The sequence below is a fragment of the Numida meleagris genome, chromosome 1 (assembly GCF_002078875.1).
Source record: "Numida meleagris isolate 19003 breed g44 Domestic line chromosome 1, NumMel1.0, whole genome shotgun sequence".
Lineage (NCBI taxonomy): Eukaryota > Metazoa > Chordata > Aves > Galliformes > Numididae > Numida > Numida meleagris.
In genome coordinates, this window is record NC_034409.1 from 117,158,647 (window position 1) to 117,184,853 (window position 26,207).

The 26,207-nt window shown below is 40.6% G+C and overlaps 1 protein-coding gene and 1 long non-coding RNA gene across 10 annotated transcripts in view; one reads left to right on the forward strand and one right to left on the reverse strand.

The window, feature by feature from the left end:
• CNKSR2 (connector enhancer of kinase suppressor of Ras 2) overlaps positions 1-19,787 on the reverse strand; it is a 232,243-nt gene extending 212,456 nt beyond the window's left edge. For 4 of the 9 annotated variants that reach the window (XR_002442319.1, XR_002442320.1, XR_002442318.1 and 1 more), the window contains exon 1: positions 19,487-19,787. Coding sequence is in view for 6 of the 9 variants with exons in the window: in XM_021408951.1 (XP_021264626.1) it covers positions 19,487-19,550 (64 nt within the window). In the remaining 3 variants the exon portion in view is untranslated. The remainder of the gene's footprint in view (positions 1-19,486) is intronic. The other 5 variants (XM_021408974.1, XM_021408944.1, XM_021408984.1 and 2 more) reach the window with 4 other exon arrangements.
• On the forward strand, positions 19,802-22,488 carry LOC110404592. The gene is made up of 2 exons (XR_002442340.1): positions 19,802-20,426; positions 22,215-22,488. It is a non-coding gene; the product is annotated as an uncharacterized LOC110404592 (long non-coding RNA).

Here is a 26,207-nt window from a genome sequence, read left to right on the forward strand (position 1 = left end):
CTAAGAAAACTAGCAGGTTTCGATTTATATCTAAGACAGTTGGTAGCAGCAGTGCTTTCTACGCCATCTCAAGAAGGCCTACACCCATCTTGAGGAAAAAAAATGTATGCTGAATCCCCAAATGTTTTATAAAAAACATTAGCAAGTAAAGAAAAGCAATAAGAAAGTAACTGTTTAAAGAATGCTTTAGATGAGGACAGCTTTCTGAATGTACAAACAAAAAAAAACCTCTGTTTTTATCTTCTCAGAAAGTACAACTTTCATCCTAGATAAAAGAGAGAAACAGCGTCAGTACAAAAGTACTTTTGCAGGACTACTCACTACTATATTATTTTCACAGCTACTGGCAACCCAAAAACATACCACCATCAATAAAGTAACTAAGGACTAACTACATTTCAAATGACTGCTCGAATGACTGCAATACTTACACTACAGAAATGAAAAAAGTCAAAATCACAAAATCCCCAGAGTAACATTTCCAAGGTATATGCAACTCAGCTGTTCTAGTTCTCAAATATGGACCTCACTGCTGAGATCATACATGATTTTAACTTCAAGCATGTGAATATTCCTATAGAAATTAAAGTAGCTCATTCTAGTGCTTCATGTATCTGTGAGTTCGCATATCTTCTAGGTAACAAAGCTCTAATTCTACAGGAAAGCTATAGTCACTTATATCCATTCACCTGCTGTAGGCTAGGACTAAATAGTTTTGTTGATATTATGGAAACCTCAGACCTGAGCATGTGCATTGCATTCTCTCTCAAAAGTTTATGTAACTACTTTAAAATACTGTAAGAATAAAAATAGTGTCAGCATTTGGAGATACCAAAAAAAATTTTTTCCTTTAAACACGCGATATTACCCAGTGCAACATGTATGAACACGTTCCAAAATAATTCTGAGATTTATACATCCGTAAGGCATATTCCTTCTTTTCTTTTCTTTTTAATCCAGAAATCCAATTTAATATTGGCAGAATAACTCAAATTCCATTTTTTGTAAATTTAATTTCATGATTTTCCTATGCTATATGTTAGGAAAAAAACACAACCATGAAACTGCCAGTGTTTCGAACATGCAATAGCTGGTAATTAAATTTCAAGGAGTTAATCTCTGAACAGAGCTTCAAAATCTAACATGCTAGCCACAGGAAGTAGCTCTCAAGCCCAAATCCTACTGTGAATTCTCAACAGGCGGGCAAGCTCCCAGATGTCTCCCTGTGAGGTGCTTGTAATATCTTAAGGTTTCTCAGACCTTCAGACACTTTGCCAAGGACAAACATATCTTTAAGATTCTGCAAGCTGTAAAGCATATACAACACTCCTGCCTTTTTTCCCCAATAATTTTTGTTTTGTCATGACCCCCAAAAATGTATTTAGTTCTAGCAATAACTGACCTTTTTAATTTGCATCTTACTCTTCAGTTTTGCCTTCCTCACTGCCTACCACCAAGGTTATGCTTCAGCCAGGCCTGCAGATATTGTTTTCCCCCTTGCTACACAGAAGCTAAGAAGTAGAAGATTTTCTCCTGCAAACCCAGTTCTCATCATTCAGCATCATCTAAACACTAATAGGAAGATCTACTCCATCAACATGCAGGGTTGCATACCATAACAAGGTATTGTTTTTCTTGGTAGATTTTCACAGTTATATCTCAAAGAAAATGTCACCCTTCAGCATTTGTAGGAAGCAAAAGGCTGTTTTCCTACATCTCAGTTTTTCCCAGGACATTTTAAAGCAGTGTTCATCCCCTGGGGCCCACTGTCTTTGTCTACAGGTGGCTGAGGCAAGGAGAAAGAAGCATGTCTCAGTTCAGTCCCTATCTCATCACTGCAGGTGGGAACAACAGCCCTCAACAAAGCACAAGAGTGACCTCTCACTCATCCCTAATTCCCCTATGCTAACCCACTGCTGTACCCAGACACCACTTTCCCCACCTACGTCTTGCAGAGTGGATGCAAGGGGCACCTCACCATACTGCTTCCAGCTGGGAAAGACTTTGAAGTGGCCAATCCCAGCGCATATCCAGGAAGGAGTTGCAAGAAGCCAAGTCCCTTTTCTTCTTTCTTTCTCCCAACATTTCATCCAAGGCACCTCCACTGACACAGACCTGTCTGTGTGTTTGTTGTTAGGAATGCTAGCAGAAATCCCCCGTTTGAATTCATTGTGAAGACTTCTCTCACCATGGCTTGGAGCAGGTCTTTGAGATTTAGAGTAGCAAAGAGAAGGATATATGTTGACTAGTAAAGTTTTACAGATATTTTCCATTCAGAGTTCCACAAAATTACCATTAAAAATGAATGTTTGCTTTTAATCTTTTACATAACCTATGCTTTTAGAATATAGCGAAACAGAAGTTATTTTTGATTAAATGCCCACTTTGCGCAGGGGAATAAATCTCTATTTAAGAAAAAAGTCCTACAGTTATAGCCCATGATGGAATTAGCTGTTTTATTGTTATTTGGAACAGTTTAAATATCCAGCTGCGCTTCAGGATTTTGAGGAGTTCTGAGGCTGATAAATTTTCCTTACATGTATAAACGAGAGATCTCCTTTCAGTTAGTCAGAAGTCTACTCCTAACAGCTTTTTAAATATCTAACTAGCACTAAGGAAGAAAAAGCAATTCAATGAATGCGTGGCTGTTATGGAACCAATGCCGTATCACGCTTATAATATTAAATGAAATAGAAGACCTTTAGAAAATGAGAAATCATTCGTTTCAATTTGGAGTAAAATTATTCACCTTTGCAGCAAACACTAAAAATGCCTAAACATTTAGAGGCAGTATGAGAACATTCCAGACTTCTGATTGACATTTAGAATTATTTTATTGCTACTTTAAGATTTTAAGTATTTAAAAATACTATTTCATTGGAGACAAAAACATAGCTTGCTTGGGTCAGTAATCTAAACACTTAAAATGGAAGCAATCCAAGTAAAAACAGCAATTTTTTTTTTACTTAATTACTATTATTTAAACAAGCTTTGCACTAGTGACTACTGCTAATAAGAAACGACATGGTGATTAAACATTTCATGTCTCTTAATAGCCAATCTTAAGTGCTAATGAGTGTTCAAAAAGACAAAAATGTTAATTGTTGCGAAGTTTCTAGCTACACTGTAAAGCAACTCACACACTTGGCTTTTTGGTTTTGTTGGAGTTGGAACCAGAGCATTGCTGGGCTGGCCATTGAAGCCCTATGCGTAGAGCATTACTTGTCACACGACAGTCATGCAGGATCTCACAGGCTCTTCAGCCTTTGCCTACCCGCAGGGGAGCCCTCCGGACCTCCCTCTGCTCCATACAGTCCACACTTGTCTACATTGGCAGCTGCCAAACTAAGAAATCTTATTAAAAGCACAATATCAGCCCCCTCCTCCTTGCCTTCTGCAGATTAACCAACCTGAAAGAGGTTTCTTTGTTAAGGGAGAGTTTATTGCACACTTCTTCTGAATTGTAGGTCTCTCACATGATGCGCCAGGTAATTTCACCCCTGGTGAGCACATGAATAACCCATGAATGCTGCAGGAATGCATGGGGCTGCTGTAAGCGATGCCACGGCACGCAGAGCCAGAATTAACCTGCTGCACATGTGCTAACTGCCCACACAAGGAAATGCACAACCACAGTGCCATGGCCCACAAAAAGAGCCGGGAAAGAGCTTCTAGCAAGAGCACTGCAAATGCTATAAGCATTTTGCATAATATGTTACCATCACAAAATAAAGAAAGGGAAATGCTGCACAGTAAATTCAATACGTTACATTAGTAACTTATGTTTTCCATGTTAGCCCGGGTTGGCTTCTTTTACTGCCAGTCTTGACATTTTAGTATCTTCAGTTCTTTTTTGTAAACATAACCAAAAAGGCTTAGTCTCAAACTGTATGAAACTGGTATTTCAAATTCTCTTTGAGAATGTCATTAAATACCCCTGAAAACAATACTTTAAAAGCCATACAAATTCTGGTGAAAATAAAAAAATAAAGCTTACAAGAATTTCAATATTTACTCTGCCTTTATTATAAATTAGTATTCATCAAGACCCCTTTTGAATTCATTTTAGCACAGACTCACCAAATGATCTATTAACCTTACCTGTAGAGCACTTTTAAAAATCTTTACAGTCCTGTTATGATCTGACTCGTAATTTGTAACTTACTGAGCAGCATGCATCAAAGCCCCATCTGCCCTCATAATAGAAAGCAAATCCAGCTCCAATCTACAGTAACAGAATATATCAGTACTTTTGTCAAAACACTGATTTTCCTCATACAGACGCAAGGAGCTTCTGAAACAGATTTTGAGGATGCATTTGTTTATTTCTCTTCGGCATAAATTTGTTTTGTAGTGTCTTGCTTATCACTGTAACAATGGTAAGCACTGTACCAGATCAAAGCAGGCCTACGGTTTATAGCAGACAGGAGTTTTTACACCAAAGAGTTTCCTACTGCTCAAAATCGTTTAATCAGATAATCTTTTTAAAATAAAAGCTTGCAGTACTCTTCTTTCTCTTTCTCAGACATTTCCTCTCTCTTTCCAAGTATGACAAGCTAGACTACAAGAGCCTACATTTTGCAGAGTCTAAGACAATGGGCATCCATCCAGTTGGTTTTCTTCATCAAGCCTCTCCCAAAACATCATATTATGAATTACAAACACTCTCTCCCATTCTACATTTAGTCAGAAGAATAACAGTGAAGTAAATGGCAAACTGTGATGGCTTCTACCACTTGGCCAAAAGCTTGCACAATTATCACTTTGCTACCAGATCTCTCTCTCCAAATAACTTGGGCTCTTATTTACTTCACCTTGTCTGTCATGCCACTAGGCTGCGGTGTCCAAAGGGACTCTATTCAGGGATGAAGGTGTCAACTCCAGTTCGTTTCCAAGCCCTCCTTTTGGCTAGGTGAGGGGATGCTGGATCAGGTAGTTGATTTTCATTTTCAGAAGTACTCCATTCAGAAAAAGAACCCAACTGGCTCAGCAGGAATAAATTAAATAGGAACCTAATTTTTGAGATCTTAAGCCAGTAAAAATACCTGTTTTCCTCCTTTTCAGCATGCTACAGAATCTGCACCAACATGACTAGCGAAGAATTCATCAAGGGACTGCTTGACAGCTGGGACAAATGGTAATGGGGTTGTTAATCCTCAGTTCACGCCACAGCTTTTGGCACAAGGAAAAGATAGGAGGAAAAGCAAGCTACACTTAATTTGTTTAGGAGGTTGCTCCATCTCTACAACCAATCCTAATTTCCAGCTGGGTGAAGTTCTTCAAACCTCCAGATCTCAGATCAAGAGTGACAGGCGGCATGGCAGTCTTCAAGTCCCACCTGCGCACACTCAGATCTGCACAAAAGACATCAAAGCACTGCAACAAGAAGACCACTGGAAAAACATACAAGACTTCACATAATTTGAAAGGCATCAAACAACACTAAGTGCCTAAGAAAGCACAGACAATTTCACCTCTTCACTAAAAAAGGCATTTTTCCTGCCTGGCAGCTTTTAAAGAGGTTGCTAGCAAAGGCATACCATGTCTTGTAATGATTTTTTAATTTAAAACACACTCCCAAGCTTAACACATCAAACTAAATGCCCTTCAACTTAGTCTTGCCAAAATGCCAAGGCACTTAAACATGAAGAACAAATTGTATATTATGATGCTAAGCAAGACTGAACATGTTTTGTGTATTAATGATTAACAAATCTTTGCATTTTCAAATACATAAAATGCCTTAGTGCCTTATTTTCTAAGTTGTACAAGTCCAGGACAGTGGCGTACTACAAAACCAACACCAACAAGAAATGAATCTGTCAAAGAGCAAATGCTTTCTGCCTACCAAATAGGATATATGGAGAGCAATATAATGCAGTGATTTTAATTAGCTGGGAATATAAAGCTGTTACAAGACAAATTTCTTTCATTAAAAAAAAAAAAAAAAAAAAAGAGCTAGTCACTTAGAAGTGCTTCTACTTAAAGTAGAGATCACAGAATGCATTTAACCTCCTCTTCCCCCTGTAATGAAGAGGACCCGGAGGACCTGCAGTGCAGTGGGTGGTAAGCAGCCTCTTTACCTGCTGCTGAAACACTGCTAAAGTCGAAGTGATCCAAACAATGCAGAGGGTACAGCAGCACATGGGAAAAGACTTGATGGTATAACTAAACATTTTCTGTGATTTTGTTGAGACAGGCAAGATAACAGCATCTTACAAAAGGATTTTTAAGGCTTTCCTGTACCAAATACGTACGTTTTGGGTGTTAGCCAAAAATGGTGCAGCTAATGCTAGGGTACCCATAGCAGTATGCTGCTACTTAGTATAACGGCTACTTAATTTCAGCACCAGGGAGTAGAGGTTTTGATTGCTTGGTAAGCATCCCCAAACTACTAAATAGATAACATTTTCCTCATTACATGTTTGCTTTTGTTTTTCTTTTATTAATCTAAGTGAAATATTTGGTCATTAGAGAAGGCAATTTATCTTTCTCTTTCTCATACTATATCTCCCAAATCAAGGAATTTACACAAGGAATTTTCAAAAAAGGTTATGAACGTAACTTATAAAATGATAAAAAAACAAAGCAAAAAATTATTGATAATGTGTGTGCACAGTACCCCCTTTTTCTCCTCTCCACTTAAATTACCCCACTTTCCCCATCATACACATGTACCCTGATGTACTGTTACCCCTTTCTGCTTTGTTTGGGCTAGAGATGCATCCACAAGGAAGGGCTATGCCAGCTCCCCTTCCCCCAGAGGGGCCAGAGGACACATCAGAAACACTGAAGGACAACCCCCCGCCCAGATCATTAGTAGAGGTTACTCTGCCTTGAGCTGTGGAAAGATTTGTGCACTTCAAAGACAGAAATTAGGTGCCTAAATTGAAGACTGCAGTCATTAAAAAAAAAATTCTTAATCTTTTACGGCGTGATTACACAGACTTTTGGCAGATTAAATTAGCAAGAAGACCCATCCTTGGCTTCAGGTCCTGTTCCTGCTAATGCCACTCTTGATAGTAGCCTGGGCACACCATCCCATGCGTGCACACACAGCAGCCAGGATGCTCACATGCCATATTGCTCTAGATATTTAAGAGCATAGGATAACATACTCTCCATGCTCTTGCTCCCATAAGTACTAAACGATTCTGGATATAATGAAAAACGTAGAGTATAGAGTATAGTATAGAGTCCCAAAAGTGAATCTAGGAACCCAATTTTCCCCCTTGCAGCTAAACAGGGACTTGCTGGACTGCAGTTTCTTTTTTTAACATGCTTTTGGGAACTAAGATTACAAGATACCGTATGAATGTCAGACTGTTCCCCTTCAGTTCAAAACAAGTCATTGTTGTGGGATGGGAAATTGTGGTTTCTCAAAAGACAAACATCCCTTTTTGCTTGTTTCATTAAACTGGCAAAAGAAATTTTAATTCAAATTAAGGAAACCATATTCAAACAGATCCATTGGAGAAGAACAATTGATATTTATGTGCTGTTGCCACTTCGCGCTCATTACAAGGTCTAATATTTTGCAAGACACATCTTTTAAACCTTACTAAGCTTATTATTTACTATCTCCTGACAAGCATGACTTCATTTCAAGAGCTGGTATGCATCCCATTGTGAGAATCTAATCTTTAATAACATATCCTAATTACATATGCACATTTAATACTAAAAACAAAAGCCAAAATTCAAAGCAAAAGCAAAAAAATATTTGACTAAACAAAGCAATTGGATTAGAGGGCACAGAGTAAACTTAAATAAAGTCACATATGTCACAGCAAAAAAGTCATTAACGGAAGGAAAAAGATGTTTAAAAAAAAAAAGAAAAAAGAAAAAAGCATACAGCCTTTATGGCTGGCCTTATCTGACCTCTCTGAACTCCTAGCTCATTTACTTCCCATCTGCCACATGATGATAACTTTACAGGGAGCATTTAAGAACTCATCAAAAGTTCATTCAAGTCAATTGTTCTGATGGTGTTTATTTACACGAAAGAAGCGTGTATTCTACTAGGGGATCTACATGTATTTATTTCTCTCAACAGTGAGGGCTGATACGTAATGGGTTTGTGCTGTTCCACGGGAACACAAAAATCCAAAAAATGGTGAGCTCAAAATTAAATGATCTCTTGACACTGAAATTTCTAATCATGACACTAAAAGGCTCTTTATATCTATTTACTCATTTTTATAATTACCATGATCTGGAAACCATTTTCTTTCTAGAAAATACAGTCCATGTCATTTTATGTTATTGAGATGCTTTGAACCCAAAAACTTGGAGCTACAAATTATTAACTGCCTAAATTTCAAACATTCTATTAAAAATATATATATTTGTAATTTTAGAAACAATTTTTTATCATTTTTAACTAAATCCTGACACATTAATATTTCCTACGGAGGTCGTGGTCTCATTTCAATTTTTTCAATTTTTCTTGAGATCAGCTTTGATTTTGTAAGATTTATCAATACAGAAATCTGCAAGAAAAAGCTTCAAGTATTTTACAACAATGAAAAAGAGGGTATAGGATTAACAGTTATAGTTTTAATTCTTAGGATAAATAGAGCTGTCAATTACCCTTAAAAGGCAGACCACATTACTGAACATATACATAGTGAAGAAAGCTAAAGAAGCAACAACACATTCCTAACTGCTATTTATTTCTACCTGTTACATGAATTAATTTCACATACATGCAGTTGAAGAGCTATGTTCATACCCATTTTTCTTTTGGATTTACAATGTCACCACAGTCACCACAGCCTGCAATATATTATCAACTGAAAAACCAGCATTTTCAAAGGTAAGGTTCTTCACCTCCACACCACCCTACTCCCCCTCCTTGTGAGTATCTGGGCAGCCACATTTGTATTCTGATTTACCTTCTTTTCAGTTAGAAGTAAAATGTTCAGTTTGTTTGGTCCTGCTTGTTTGTTTTTTGAAGGAACTCCATTCACTGAAGTTACATTTTCAGTTAATCTGCTACAAACAGAACTTATCTCCAAATAGGAGTTGGAGCGCATCTGCATGTACGAAAATCATTCAGGACACAATATCTTGCAAACTCAAGTCCTTGTTCCACAACTGCTTGCATTCAGATGCCCTGACAGCCACCTAGAGTGCAACACCACACCTTGACTCAGAAAGCAGCATCTCAGAACACAGATAAAATCCCATGATCTGGTAACAGTACCAGAGCCAGTAACTAATTGTCCCGTCTGTTCATGTTTACTCGTTCATATCTCATTAGCACTCATTACCTCCAGCTCATCATTGAGTAGTTCACTGTGGCTTAGAAAAAGTGAAGGACAATGTATAGGATGAAGGAGATAAAGAAAATGATGTCCAAGTAAGTGACTGAAAAGGGTTTTATCAACCAAAAGAGAACAAGCAAAAAAACATCAGTGAGTTCTATTTAAACTAATTTTGAAAACTTTTGGGAACTGAAATTACCTTTAGCCTTCCACAAAAATTTTCATCTTTTATTCATCTACTCAATATTGTAGAGTACACAGAGTATATTTTTACATGAAAGTGATTTTTTGCCTTGCACCAAGTGTTTTGCTTTTCACAAGACCTTGTGTGGCTGAGCTTGAAAGACCATTTTAAACAACTGATGTTTCTGCTAGAGATACAGACAGCAAGTACTCCTTCATTAGTTTTGCCATGAATCCTGAGTTGTCTTCTTCAAGCCAACATAGTTACCAGGACAGCAAATCCATTACTTCAAAGGAAAAAAAAAATTAAAAAATAAAAAACACAAAGGAAACATGCTAATTAAGAACACAAAAGTCTCATGATTGCATGCGCAACGTTTTATTTTCTTTAGCTGCTAAGGATAGCTTCATAACTCACACAGGCATTCAAATGTGCTATGCTAGTAATGTAATTTGCTAAAGCAGACATTTAGAACAATGTTTTAAAGGCTGTAAAGTAAACAGTCCTGTTTTAAAAAAATAGGCTTTTTTTTTTTTTTTTTTTTTGCTCTTACAGAATGCTGTCTTACAGCTAACTCTATTTTTCTGATGATAAACAGTGCTCCTTCCTTCAAAGGTTCTGACTGACACTTTTATGGAAATTTCTTACGTGCAGTGATTATGATTCCAGGCCGAACCTCCCTCAAATCCACACACAGAGCATGACAAATTGTTAACACTACACTGTGCTCTTGGACTCAATTATGAGAGCTCCAGAAATAGGCTTTTGACCGCAGACTGCATTAAACAGCTAAGATCCATATGGTTTGAAACATACAATGAAATAAAGGGTAAAGTAATGAAAATTACATTTAATCTAAAAAGCCCAATACCCAGCAATGAAGTTACTGACCACAGATATTTTGAAGAGGACTTAGGGGACACAACACTCAACACTGTACTAAAAGACATAAAGAGAAATTTAAGAAACAATAAGCCTCCACATTCGAGGTTAAACTAACAGTAAGACCGCAATACTAGAAAAAAGGCAATAAACACCTTTCTGAAAAGCAGTAAGGACCACTTCATCACAGTGCAATTACAGAAGGCTTTAGAAACAAGTACAAGCAGACTACAATAATAAAAAACACCCTAACAGGTTTGCTTGTTTCACATTATGTTGGCTCTAGTAAAACAAAGCCTACCAAAAAAGAGTCATGCCTGATCTATAACAAGAAACGGAGACAAAGAGATCGTGGTTCTGTCTGTGACTATAAAGAAACAGTAAACAAGTCAGCTAGAAGTCAGACAGTGCTGTATGTTCAATAAGTGTTTTTTTTTTTTTTAATATTTCATTCTATAATTCATTCACACTTAAATTAGACAAAGACAAGAACAATTTGTTTGATTGCTTTTAAAATGTTTACACAAGCAGGACAAGTATATCTTCACAATAGTCAACTGCATTCAACATAAGTCAGTTTTTCTGAGAAAAATTTCTACATCACTTTCAACAGACCCCTCCACCACAGTTTCTTGAAAAGCTGAAAGAAAACAAGGACAAGAATGGCACAGAGCCTTCCAAATCTAGCAAAACCTAGTCAAAATATCAAGTATGCAAAAGCACCCAGAAAAACTAAGAAGCAATTAACGAAGTGAAGAAGGCACACATCAGTCACGAATATCAATGAGGGGAATTCAGTTACAAAGATTTTAATTATTAAAATGGAATTTTATTAGGGCATTAGGTTTAACTTCCGCACTATAATGAAAAACGCCAGTGGGCCTTCAGCAACCACACTGGTCAAGACTTCAGGTTTAGGTCTCACTTAAAATACTAAACACCCTCAGCATCCCCAGGAATGGTTTCAGCGTTGACTCAGAGGAAAAAATGCCATAAAGTGAATTAGTACAGAAATATCCCACCTATATTTACCTGGCCTCATTGTGCAGAGGAAGATTTTCTTCACCTTCCTACTGTCATGAAGATTATCAGGAGAGAAGGGAAAAAGAAGGGAGGCCAGGGAAGAAGTGTATATTTTAAAATGGGTCATTCATAGTTGTAGCTATTGGCAACTGGTGGATCAGGCCAAACTAAAAATAAATTATATAATATAACTTTTTGTTATAACTGTAAATTTCTGTAAGGCCAACAATCATCCTCTGTGATAACTAAGAGTCTTTTAGAGGCAACCTAGGCTCTACGGCTGGACATCCCTGGCTATGTCCCAACAGCATCCTTGCTCATACACACCCTTAGCTCCCACCCCAGCGCTTTTTACAGATCATTTTCACCAGCACACACAGCATGATTTTGTCCCACCAGAGGTACTAGTCCAAGTGGCATAGGCATGACCCAGTCAGCGTCACCCAGCAGACAGACCTGCATCTTTTTTGTTTGTTTTTAAGATGTTTTATAGAATTCATTAGAATCAAGAACAGCTTGATATTTCAAGTTATATGAAAATGGCTCAAATGCTTGCACAGTTCAGCCAGACAGCACATATTCCAATGTTTTCCCTCTTGGCTTTACCAGATGAAAATACAGGGTCCCCATGTGTTAGAGTCCAGACACCAGTGAAGCCCTAGCAGAGGAATCTCCACAGCATTAGCAATCTAAAATTCAGCATTAGCAGGAGGAAGACCTTATTCCATTCAAAACAATGGATGTTTGATGCTGATGAGAGACTTAAACCATTTATTTTAAAAAAGGTACTTGAACCTTTAATTTAAGGGCTCACATTCACTCTCATCAAGTTTTTTTTTTGCTCTCTTCTTCACAATACAAGAGGTATAACACAAAAATGCAGCACTTTGTATCCTACTATATTAAAATAATACACTTCAGTTGAATATAGCTTAATTACGGCTTAACTCTAGTACACTCATATATTAATTAACAGTTTACTTGGAAATTCCTACCATATGGCACTGTAGCAGATGTTCATCATGTAAGGCCAAACACTTAGAAATTACTGTTCTAGACACTTCATTTGAGGTACCAAGTGCCCTAAATTTCTACCTGAAAAAAAAGCCAATAAACAGGAAATGCCAAATAACTTACAAGCTCATGCCCACTGCTATTTTCTCAAAGATGGAGTTATTTGGCAGATAAGTAGAAAACAAAAGGCTAGATATTCAAGATTCCAGTGTTTTAAAATGACTTGATATAGACATTGCTGAATTCCTTCTGCATTAAGAGAGATCCCTGCAGTGGAAACCTCAAGGAAAAAAAATAAGACCCTTCATTCACCAGACATCACCTAATTCCCATATAAGGTGAGGAAGGAATGTATGTATGAACAGTGCTCATCTCAGGCACCACAGATTGATGGATTTGTGTTTTCCAACACTTCACCCCTCGCTTGCAGGAACATTGCTGGAAACAGCAGATGCTTGCTCCAGGACAGTCAACTATTTTAAATTTAAGAACGGGTGTCTTGCTAGATCCAACACTTCCACATGGAGAAAATAAATACCCTGCACAGTACTGCAAGGAGATCTACATGGTAGTTGCTTTCCTCTGTGTTCTGACTATAACATGGGCCCAATATTAGTCCCCTCAACTTTTTTGTCTTGAAAAATACAACCTCTCTCTCCCCTCCCCGGACTTAAAAAAAAAAAAAAAAGTAGATGCATTTGAAAATCAGAGAGACAAGAATGAAGAAAACGTATTATTCGCCGTTCAATGACAGAGCCCTTCCAGAACTGCAATTTTTCAGTAAGATACTTGGGAATCCTTATTCAACAGCATTTGTCTTGGTAACCATTCAGCTTCTAAGCTGAAAGTTTAGAAGTTTCATTAAACAAATTATTTACGTAATAAGTGTGAGAGTAGCACAATTTTGTTTTGTTTGGATCTAGAAATCTAAAGTTATCTTATTATGGGTGTTTGCTACAGAAGATGACTATACTTAGTTATCCTATGATTTAATTAGGAAATACTGACCTCTTGAAAATGAAACAGCAGCCACATAGAATAGGAACCCAAGGAACTAGCTTCCTCTTTCTCCTAGTTGCGTACCTCTGAATGCTAGCCTACCCACAAAGAAAAGTGCCTTGCACTATTCCTTTGGAAATCAGTAACAAATACTACTATTTGACCCTGAGAAATGCAGTACAATCAAGTGCTGCAGTAACTTACTGAGATTAAATAGTTAGCTGTCCTTCTGAGGATCAGTCAGGAAGGCTAGACCATTTGCCAGTTGGGTCTGCCTCTTTTATTATTATTGGAGCAGTAGAAGACAACTTCTTGCAACATATATATATTTCAAAACTCTCATCTGATAAATGATCTGGTTTATATCACTGCCTTGCAAAATTCTTGATAATCATTAACAAATTGCTTGGTTTAATACGACTGTGTGCAAATGAACCTGAATAAGATCAGAATATAGAACTTCAATGAACATTTGCAAAAAAAAAAAAAACCAACAAAAAAAAACACTTGAGAAAACATATTGTGAGGCCATATTTAAACTAACAGATGTTTCAGAAACAGAACAATATGTTCAAACAAAGTAAAGGTGTAAAGGGGCAGTGTTGAAAGAGCATCCCAGCTCGCACATTAATTTTGGCATTAAGTGAGATCACCTCATCTAGGAAAGCTCACTCCCAAAAAGATCATTAATTTAGAAATGAATGTTCATTTTATGCTTAAAATTTGACTGTGTGAATTATTTGCAGAGTGGCTGCTTATGTAACATTGCCTTTGCTATAGCAACACCAGGACTGTCAGGCATTGTTACACAGGAGTTTCAGTTTTATTTTCTGGTGATAAATGATGGCAGGAGAGGTTTTCTAATCATGAATATGCTCTAAAACATATCACTGTGATGGATGTGGTGGCCACTGATGCTATTAAAATTCCTAATGTCATAAGGGCAAGCAAAAAGTAAGAGATTCACAGAGGAAAAATAAACAAGCGAAAGAGAGAGATCTTTCAGTGGTGCTTTCACTGCAGTTTTAAAACAGGAGTCCTTAAAACTGAAGTTTGGAATAGCACAGTCTGACTTAAGATGGGGACAATCAGTCTTCATACAAACTCCCCTCTGCCCCTTTCAGTAAGGCTCCAAACTCCTCTTCGTGAAATTATTATTCTTATGAATGGAGTAACTACCTTTATATTAGAGAGTTCAGGATTCATCATAATTAAGCTCCAACTATGGTACCACTTTGTCTTTTTCTACAGCTTTTCCACAGATTTTTCTTGCTAGGCATTACAGTAAAACTCATAGCTACATTTAATAGTATGGCTTCAGAGCTCATGAAGAACTGTATGTGCCCTCTGCTACTGCAGAATTTTGGTTTGCTTTTCTTGGAAATAAAAAAAAAAAACATGCTGGTTTAATGCTTACAAAATGTTGAACACCTGATCTCTTCTACATATGGTGATACACAACGACTCCAAGTTGATGACTCTTCTGCAGCTCATCAGTCATCTACCACAACCCTCACAATGAATTAAAGTTTTAGAATGCAAGTATTTTTCATACTCTTAGATTTCCAGCTTTCGCTTCTCTGAGAACATTCAGCAATGCACGTATTATTTCTAATACATTTGTTAAGGGTGCCACAATAGGCAAGTAGTATAAAAAAGTACCTTTAACTCAACACAATGAAAACTGAAAAGGAGGATAAAATTGAAGGCTCAAAATGAGGGTGCATAACATACACGTAAACACATCTCTCCTTTACCATGAGGCAGATGCTCATAGACTTCTGTGGTACCATAGCCCGTCCTACACTTCAGAAAAAGCTTTCTCTTAAACTGTCCATAACAATCTTTACTTTAGAGAAAGTCAAGGCAAAAATGAACTTCTCAAGCAGGTGCGACAGCAACGCTGGATACAGTGGTCATTCTTACTGTTTATAAAGTCTAAATCCCCGTGCTGTGAAAGGTTAGAAGCCTTCACTGACGAGCAGGCTAATAGTTTAGAGACTGCAGCACAACCTGGATATTGCCACAGAAGTCCTACGGCTGTGTATATGCAGGAACAGGAGTGAAAGGGTCCCCAGAGCAACATTTTAATTATTAAGTGTTAGACTCTTGGTTTCAGAGCATCATTTCCACAAACCCTTGCATTTTCTTGAAGCACAAACAGTTCCCATTACACCTACTGGCACACAGTTGTCAGCAGCCCCTGATGACTATGTGCAAACACACTGCTGAAAATGGATGTGAATCTCTGTACATGAAGAGCAGAGAGAAACTTGGTTCTTAAAGACATGTAACATTAACTCATCCAAAGGCGGAACTTTTGCACTCTGCTTTCCCTTTGCTAGCACATTCACATCAGCCTCTCTCTTCCCCTAGCCCTTCTAAATGTTTACATCCTTCTAAATGCTGGTACAGTACGCTTTATGTAGGTAAAAAGGCCACATTCTTTAGCTTTAAAAGCCTTTAGAGCATCTCCATGCCTCAAATTTCAGCTTCTTCAGTACAGCTACCATTAGAACAGTTTAAGCTGTATGAGCTTAGTACAAGTTCCATACGCTGTCATTTAACACACACACACACACAGATAAAATAAAAAAAAATTAAGCTTTTTTAGATAAGGTAATTTCAATTTTTCAATTTTTCCAGGTGGACTTCCTTTTTGAACACATTGTGCCATTGCAAAAATGGTGTTGAATTAAAACTAGAATATTGTTAAAAGCAGCAAGCCCTTATCAAACTACAGCCATTAGAAATAACCTCGAACAAAAGAAGGAAAATTACAAGACCCAGTTAAAAACCTCCTGGTGGCTGGGAAGTAATTGAGTGCCTTGTCTTTGAGTTTGCTCAGAGCCTTAGCAATCTAAAGCACATCTGACAAGCTCCCTTCACAACTCAGTGAAAGCCATGACGTTCGATGGCGCCCGCCCATGCAACATGCCAACGTCTTGCAGCGCTGGAGTGGAATCCACATATGTCCTCAAAAGGAGAGGCAGAGGAGTTGATTGACACAGTTTCAGCTCACTGATCCATGCAGGGCCTTTAAAATTAGTACAAAATATATGAAAAGTGAAATAATGCACAGTTTGAAACAATTTAAATATTCATCTTATCCTCCACATCCAATATGCCATCCTGTGGGAGAGATGAGCTAATCCATCTGCTCTTTTTCCAGCTCCGTGACAGTCAATTCAGTGTCGGTGAGTTCACTTCAAAACATACAAGAACTCATCTGCTGATACAACAGGCTCACTTTGCCTTCCCATTTTCAATTGTAAAGCTTTAATTGGTTAACACCAACTGGTTCACACACTTGGATCCACAACGTCTTACTGTACACATTTTCATAAAGCAAAATTTAGACAGTGGTTTACTCGCACGCATAACCAGTTCTATGTCCAACCCCACCTATGAGCAGTGCTAGTGCCCAAAGACCACTAAGGGCTTCATAGACCTACTGTGGATGTTAAGAAATTAAAAACTGAGAGCACATTGGGGAGGCTGCATTAATTTGGTGAACACCCACTGCCTTGAGCCCAGTCCCCATGCAGCCATCTGGCCAAGAGTCGGCACTTTTATGTAACGCTTCGGGGCTGGAATACTTTCCCTGTCTTCATTTTTCACATCCTTAATGCTAGGCCCAATGCTTTATCACTGCTCTGAACAAAATGCCACTGATGTCATGGCTCTTTTGCCTAAATAAAGAATTCCAGACAGGGAATTTATTGCAAATGTTCAGGTCAAACCAGCAAGACCATCACAGAAACACTGAGAGCAATAAAATCCAAAGTGTTTCATTTCCCCTTGCTTTCAGATAACTGTAAACAATGTTAAACAGTAGGATTTTCCTTTTGCAGGAAAGATTGTGCTTTGAACATTGAAATCTGTTTTGAAGAACGCTCTTTACAGAGCTGCTTTTAGCAGGCATATTACATAACAGGGTGCTTATTTAAAGAAAGAGGTTAAAACCAAGTTCAGCATTTATAATTCTGTAAAATAATGCCCAGAAACTCAACATAATATTCCCATGTCTTGGAGCTGAAGGTAATTTAGGCAGACCAGCATTAACAGCCATTAATGCAGAGACCACTAATGCACTCACCCCAAAGTTCTCACGAGAAAGATGTGTTTTGAAAGATGTGAAAGATTCTCATTTTAGGCATTTACCTGCCCTAGGTACCTCTCCAAATGACAAACACAAATAAGCTATTTTTGAGACTTTGTGGACCACGTTTCTCAAAGCCTATGTGCTTAAAGCAGCGGAAGAACCTATTTTCACCTGGATTTCAGCAGCGATGTTCAGGAAAACAAAGTTGCTGCAGCCCTTTCCCACTGCTGTCCTTCTCCCAGCTTTGCCAGGCAGAGTGACCTGCGCACAGTTGCCAGTCCTACTTGTTTCTACGTCTAAAACTACCGTGGGTATGTGGGTGGATTCCCTCACACAGCTCTTGCCAGAGGCAGGTGCGTTACCTCTCTCTGTGCACATCATTCTAGATGAAGTGCCATCGGCCGTTCAGAATACAAAACGAAGAAGCGGAAGCGCCGTACAAATGGAAGTACTTCAGAGAAACAAATGAGCATTTGCACCAAAATAAAGAGTTTGAACATTTAAAAGCAAGCTCCATAGTCCAGACAGCAGGTGTGATAGCAGTAACTTTTCTCCCCACTTTTTTTCCTATGAAGTCCACCTAATTCTTTTCCAAGCAGACCTACAGCTCTGTGTGTCATTTCCAGGCTTTTGACTCCGAACCTCCCTCCAGCTGCACTATTTCCAATATTGGATTTCATGTAGTCAGCCTGTTGGTTTTAAATAACCAATTCTATACTGAAGCAATACAGACACAGAGCGTGGCATGCGCTTCACCTGTCACTTACAAGAAGTATTTGATATATTACAATTTTGAAGTGTTTGAAAAATGCGATCTTTGAAATTCATTATTGTTTTTTTGCGTTTTCAATACACGAGGGAGTTATCTCAGACACTGCTCTGAAAAAACCCCAGCACAAGCTTTTTTAGAAGTAAAAAATGTTGCAAGCCAAATGACTGCAATGAAACATTCTGGAGTTGAAAGGGGCTTGCATTTAGTGCTGCTCATCTGCAGCTCCTTCAAGTTGCTAGTAATGTTCGCTAATTCCTTAGAATATGAAGTATCACGTTATTCAGCTTTTAAAATTCTATGGATTGCAAAAAAAAAACCTATGTACGTTACTGACCATAATTATAACTCGACAGCTATAAACACCAGTGCGGAGAACATATGCTATATGCCTGAAATTTTAAGGATGATGAAACTGTCACATTAGTAGCATGCAGAACGCTATAAGGAACTCCCACAATGTAGCAGTTGTTCAAAAGTTGTACCCATCCGGTCATTCTATCTTTATAAAAAGATATATAATATGAGAGGGTGATTTATTCAAAACACAGCTGCAGACTAAGTTAAAGGTAAAAAGGAAAGGGAAAAAAAAAAAACAAAAATCTTTTAAAATAGGAGTTTTCAAGCTAAGCCAGCATATGAAGAATAAGAAAGAAGCCCTTCCAGAAAGTCCAAGTTTTATTCTCCATACACTTTATTCGGGGGGGGAAGAGAGGAAATGACAGGTGAGGGAGCGGGAGCAGGCAGTGGAGCCGCGCAAATAAATGGCAGCCCAACAAATGGCCGTGCACCGCACCCGGCTTAACGCCATCGGCGCGTCCCTCCGTGCCGACCCCGGGGGCTGCGCACCGCGGGCACGTGGGGTGCTCGCAGCCAGGGGCGAGGCTCGGGCCGGGGGCTGCTCGAGCGGCAGGGGCCGCTCCCCGGCTGCATACCGCTGGCTGCCGGCAGGCACGCACTGGGGTGCCCTCCCCACGGGCACAACTTTTATTTCGGGAGGCTGTCGGGAGCAGCCTGCCGCGCCGCACGCCCGAAGCCCCCCGGGCACGGCCCCCTCTCTCCCCTCCGGCGCTGTGGCCGTCGGTGGTGGCCAGCCGCGCCCCGAGGTCCCCTCGGACGGTGAGGACCCTACAGCCGCTCCCCTCTTCTCCCAACCCCTGCCCAAAACCACGGGGGGAGCCGGCGGGTCGCACCTGCGGAGATCGGGACGGGGATGGGGGGACGCGGAGCGCGCCGCTCACCTTTCATCCAGTCGACGACCTGGCTCGGCGACCACTTACTGACGGGCTCCATAATGAGGGCCATGGGGGCTCGGCGGCGCGGGGCTCGGGCGGCCGCCGCTCTCCGGGTGAGGGGGGAGGCTGTGTGCAGCGTCGGGAGCGTTCTGCCCTCAGCCGGGGCCGCTCCTCTGCCCGAAAGAGGCAAAATCCCCGCTAAAGCCCCGCTTGCCTCCGCTCCGCTCCGCTCGCTCGCCGCCTCTGTTCCTCGCTAGGGATTTCAGTTCATGTTGCCGGCTCGGCGGCAGGGGGAGGAGGAGGAGGAAAAAGGAGGGGGAGGAGGCGGTGGCACGCTCCGACGCTTCCCGCCCCCGCGGCCCCGAGGGCGGCTCCCGGCCCCGGCGAGGGCTCTGCTGCCGGTCAGCGGAGCGGAGAGCGGTGGGGCTGCGGCAGCGGTTCCCGTGCACGGGGTCTTTTTCTCCTGGCGGAAATGACGAGGCGGCTCCCGTCACCCGAAACTATCTCCCAGAGCGATGAGAAGCGGCACCCGAAGGCTGCCCGGGGCGGGGGGAGGCTGGGATGATTCGCTAGGTGCGGGGGGATGAGCACCTGCTGCTGCCCGGCCGGGGGCACCGCGCCGGGGGCGAGCGGGGAGCGCAGCCAGGGGGACCGTGCTGCTGTTCGCTTGGGTTTTTTGTGCTTTTTCTTTTTTTCTTCCTTTAAAAAATCGTCTCTGCGTGGGTGGTAAAGGTTGTTTTCTTTTTTTTCTTCCTTCCCTTTTTTTTTTTTTTTTTTTTTTTTTTTCCCCTCTGAGGAAAGCCAGGCTGTTAAGTGTCGGTGATGGATGGCGGTTTTTACCAAGCACTTCCGAAGAGCCCCGAGAGGAGAGGGCGTTACTTCGCTGCCTCACCCCGAGGGAGAGGTGATGGGGCACAGCGGCTTGAGGACCAGCGGCAGGCTCAGGGTAGGAATTAGGCAATCTCAGCCAGAAGGGCCGATGCTGGTGACCGAGTTTCACCACTGAGGTGTGGTGGCTGCCACCCACGCTGCTTCGTCCTGAAGGAACAGGGCTCAGCCAGTGCTCCCCCAAAGGGACAGTTCCCACAGACCATGTGCCATTGCTTCTGGCTGTAGGAATCTCTCGCAGTGCAGAGGGATTCCTCCTAGGATGGCTGTGAGTGCTTCTCCATCATCCTTTCTAGTAGTCTCTGTCCTCCCAGAGCTCCAGGACAAGCATAAATACCACTGAAGGGTGTTTTCCTGCTTTTGAGTTGACCAGTGCAGATTTTTGCCTACATTTGCATCCCTCCTTCTTCTCCTGCCAAGGCTGAGGCAATGACCATCAGGATGTTCCCTCTGATGGCTGCAGAATGCCAGCTGCTGACTCCTCATGTACAGATATTAAATGTCAGAAAAAAGAGGATTCCCTCAGCCCTGAAGCAGCAATGATAAATAAAGCAGCAATGATAATTATCCCTTTGCATAGCATGGGCAGTGACACAAGCTCTCTCGTGTCATTATCTGGGACTGAAGTTCTGGCAATGAGTGCCAGGAAGGTACTCAAAGAATCCGTAACCTTTCCCTGGAGACCCAGGTTGCCCAGAGAGGTGATGGATGCCCCATCCCTGCAGACACTCAAGGTGAGGCTGGACGAGGCTCTGAGCACCCTGATGTAGCTGTAGGTGTCCCTGTTCTTTGCAGAGAAGTTGGATTAGGTGGCCTTCAAGGATCCCTTCCAACTCAAATGATTGTATGATTCTAAGAGTCTCCATAGCATCACCTGTAACAGCTTTATTTACACCTGAACCTCACTTTAAAAATTGCATTTATATTTGAGAATGAAGTTTTTTGTACTGAAATGGGGGGATTTGACACTGAAACTTCCCTCAAATTTGGCCCTAGCCATGTGTCTTGTGTCACATTCCTGACATAGCAGTCTGTTCCTAAGGAGTTTTCATTACCTAAAGCCACCGAAACAATAAACTTTACTTGCAAATTAAGGCTGACTCTTTGCCTTATGAAAGATTTGAAAGGTATGCAGGTCCTCACATACTGGGTTATTGTTGTTGAAAGAACGTGTCATAATTTTAATTAGAAACTGGTATTTTGAAAGGTTTAGAAGTGAATACCCGAGATCAGACTGAAACCTGGCATATAATTTATAACACCATTGTGTGATTCTCATTGTGTTGAGAAGCTCTTTGTGGGTGAGGAGAGAAGAAGTAAGTTCTCAGAACATTTGTACCAAGCCCTATAGTTCTCATTACAGAGCACACTATGATCCCTACAGTTTGCTAGAGTAATCTGGAGCTAGAGTCAGGTTTTCAGGAAAGCATCCATGACCCAGTACTGTACCAGTAAACAGCACTTATCCCTTTAAAGCCCCTTTGCAGTGGTTCTAGCAAATTATGGAACTATAAAAGGGAGATTACTCCCCCACTCTGACAAATAGAAGATGCATTGACCCTGAGCTCTGATTACATTTTTGTTCTTCTCATTGACCATAGCAATCTCATAACTACTGGGGTAAATCCTGCTTTTACTCAGGGAAATATTCTTGTTTTGGTTGGCTTAGCCATGGAAAGGAGGATTGGGCTCAGTATGAGTGATGATAAAATTATCCAGCCATAGTATTTAATATGATGACCTATTACTATTCCGTAGTCAGGACATGTGCTACATAGAAGTATTTTTTTTATAATTTGCTCTAAATTTATTGCTGCCTGATTTTATTACTGTTCTCTCTTTCTAGGGTAAGAAGTCCAAAGGAGAGCTGAATGACTTTGCATACTGACCTTCTTAAACTAAAGTGTCTCAGCTAAAGTGCCTTCACCGAAGTTTTTCAGCTGTTTTCATCTTTTAGTTGAGTGGCTCTCATCTTGCAGTCACACCTGCATGAGTCAGGCCTTTTATGTATAGCATATGGGGCAGGCTTCTGCACAGATGCTGAACTGCAGAATTATGTCCTAACTCATCTTTTATCATTACTCTGGTCTGTATAATGCATTAAAAATGACTGTGGTGTATTGGTTTGTGGGGTTTTTTTTGTCTTTTTTTTTTTTTAATCTAAATATACATGTCTCTATTAGGAAACTCTCAATGTATTATGTAGCAAATGTAAAAACAAAAGCACAGTGAAGTTCAATATTCACAGAAAAATTATGGAATCATTGATGGGCTTGAGTTGGAAGGGAGCTTAAAGCCCATTTAGCCCCAGCCCCTGCTGTGGACAGGGCTGCCCCCCACCAGCTTGGGCTGCCTGGGGCCCCATCCAACCTGGCCTTGTGGGCCTCCAGGGATGGGGCACCACAGCTTCTCTGGGCAGCTGTGCCAGCGCCTCACCTTGCTCTGAGTAAAAAATTTCCTCCTAATAGCTAACCTCAATCTCCTCTCTTTAGTTTAAACCCCTTCCCTCTTGTCCTATCACTATCAGACAATGTAAAAAGTCAATCTCCCTCACGTTTGTAAGTTCCCCTCAAGTACTGGAAGGCCACAATGAGGTCTCCCTGGAGCCTTCTCTTCTCCAAGCTAAACAAGCCCATTTCCCTCAGCCTTTCTTCATGAGAGAGGTGCTCCTGCCTTTTGATTGTTTTTGTGGCCTCCTCTGGACCACAAAATTTACAACGCAAGTACAAGCCTGAATCTAGCAGTATATACTACATACATGTGCTTTGATACCATTTCTCCAAACGTCCATGGGTACGAATGGGCAGTCCCAGTGGATAGGTTTGGGTACACACAACTCCTGGATCACCACATCAGCCTGCAAGCTCAAACATTGCCTTTTTGTAATAGCATGCTGTCAAAAGCACAATTCCCTACAGTTTGACTGGCAATCATAGCTGTTTCAGCAATACGGATTGTAAATAATGTCAGTTAATGCTTCAAATATATCCAATGATTTTCCTTCTTGAGCCTATTTGGTTAATAGGACAGCTCCCAAAGTAGAACACTACTCAGCCTGAATAAAGGTAGAAGAATTAAATCCAGGTTCTGACACTAGCATAATGAGTGGGCGTTTGTTTTATTTGTATGAAGACAGATTCTGCAGTGGCTACAAGTGATGGATACAAGCATAATAGTCATTTCCCCAGAAATGTCATGGATTTTCTGCTAGGGTCTCTAGAAAACATTTAAGATGCTCAGCAGTGACAAGTTGAAATCCTGCACTGAAGTTAAGGAAAGGAATTTATCTTTCTAAAGATTTTGGTTTTGGTACTGGTTATAAAAACAAATTCTTCTAGAGGAAGGAAGATGAAAACAAGTGGCAGGAAACTAACAATAACTAATAAACACGTATTACAACAACAAGCAAACAGAGAAAAGTAATATTTTCTTCAAGTTAAGGAAACTTGTTTGTGTTTTGATACCAAGTTCCTGGTTTTTACAAGGCACACATTTTGGGAGCCTTTTTTTCTCTATTTGTTAAGAATTAAACTGTTCCATTTGTATTAGCTCATTGCCGTATTAGCTGCAAATATCTAGCTTGGATGCTGTACTTTCTAGAGATTAGAGATTTCTTGGATGCTGTAATTTCTAGAGAGTAGCAAGTTGCTTCTGTCCTTGAATAAAGGAAGTGGATTTGTTCTGCACCTGGTGGGACTGCCATGCCATCCATCCTCTTTTCTCAGAGCCTTTTGTCTTCAGAGGGGTGTCTGAGCTGACCCCTAGCAAGGAGCAGGTTTGGTGCTCCCAGCAGGGCAGCTGTCCTTTAGCAAGTGGCAATGATGAAAGAGGGAGAGAAATAAAAAACAGCCTTGGTACCAGGGGCTGTAGACAAGCAGGGGAGAAAGAGGAGAAAAATCCAGGTACAAAAAGGTTGTAAGCTTCTGAAGCAGGAAGAGGGCAGAGACAGGGCAAACCAGGAAATTAACATTAGCATAAAAAGGCTCAGATGGAGTTGGAGGCCCAGCATGGTGGTGATGGGCCAACAGCTGGATTAGATGAGTTCAGTGGTCTTTTCCAATCTTAATGATTGTATGATTCTATCTGCTTCTGACTGGAACTTCATGTTGGGCTCTGGCCTTACCCAGAGGGTGAAGAGGCCAAGAAGACAACAGCACTAACATAAGATCAGGCTCACATTTACATCTCTGTTTCCTCAATTCTCATCATTTATCTCCTTTAACCTACCCGAAAGCACAGGTAAAATAGTATTTTGAAGGTAATATCTTGCCTCTAAATTATATGCCTTACATCCCTGATGGTTTAATTTGACATAAAGGTTGGAGTGGAGGTGTTGTGCAATTGATATTGTTTTTGTATAACTTGAAATACAAATTACAATCCCCCAAAGATGTTTAATAATTACAAGTATTCAGAATTCAATTAAGGCTATTAAGAGATTAGAAAATAGATTAAAGGTGGCTAAAGGCTAAAAATTCAAGGACTTCAAGCACCTTTTTTTAATACAAAAAATGTTAAAAAAAATGAACAGGCTGAGAATTTCACCAGGAAATTCCTATCATTTTAATTAGATTTCATCATTTAAAAAAAAAAAACAAAACATGCACACACACAAAAAAACCCTTCTGCACACAATTTGGGTCCTACTGTTTTTCTCAAGCAGTAGACTCAAGTAATTGCTTGCTGGCAATTACTTCCATCCCCAGGTATATGGGAACATACAAAGGTGTAATAGATTTTTAAGATCAGGAGGGACCAGCCTGATCATCTGACTTGTCCTCTTACATTAATGCTTGCCAAAGAGTTCTATCCAGCATTTCCTGTGGTGAGGTGAATTATCTTTTCTCTGACCATATCTCTTCTTTGTACCAAATTTTACCCGTTTTTCATTTCCTTCGATCCATAGTAAAACAGCTGGTTTGCTCAGTGAATGGCTGAAAAGAACAGAAATTTGTGTCAACATTACAGACTTTCATATTTCTGTCTGCATCTCATGGTTGCTTCCGGCTGAGGTGAGCACATCACTGAGCATGTTTAACTCCAGGGCTTAGGGGACAGGACTTTGAGGATGAGTCAGACTGTGTCTAGCTCTATGAAGAGAAGAGCCACTAATCTTGAGCTCACTAACCTATCCCAGTAGCAAACATACTTTGGAGCCACATGAGGCACCTGCAGAGAAAAGGGATGGATTTGGCCGTCCCACATCCCCCTTTGCCCTTGCTCTGTGTCCCTGAACAAAGGACTAGACAAGACTCTTGACTCTTCTTTCAGGCAGTTGCAGAGGGCAATAAGGCCTCCCCTGAGCCTCTTCTCCAGATTGAACAATCCCATTTCCCTCCTCTGCTCCTCATAAGACTTGTGCTCCAGAACCTTCACCTCCACTTTCTCTGGACATGCTCCAGGGCCTTGATGTATTTTTTGCAGTGAAGGGCCCGAAACTGAACACAGTACTCATGGTAAAGTCTCACCAATGCTGACTACAAAGAAGCTACAGGCCTGTAGTGGGGGGCAATGGATGTGACCCATACTGGTGGGGGTCTTTTCAGGAACCTCTTCAAGCAGAGGTAGAGGGAAACCACTGGCTTGAAAGAGCAGTTTGGAGAGTTCTGTGATTCTTCATGGCAGTAGACTTGCATAGGTGTTACGTAAGCTTCCTTCTTTTCTCTCTTTAGGCACAAGATAGAGGAGGCTGCTTGCTCATGCAGCTGCCTTGCCAGGCTGCATTTGCAGCACTGCTCCACAAATGTCCCTCTTCAAACAACAAGAAACCTGAGGGAAGCCTACTTCTGTGGTAAAATTGTTAGGAAAGATTATAAAAGCAAACAGCTACTAATTACTA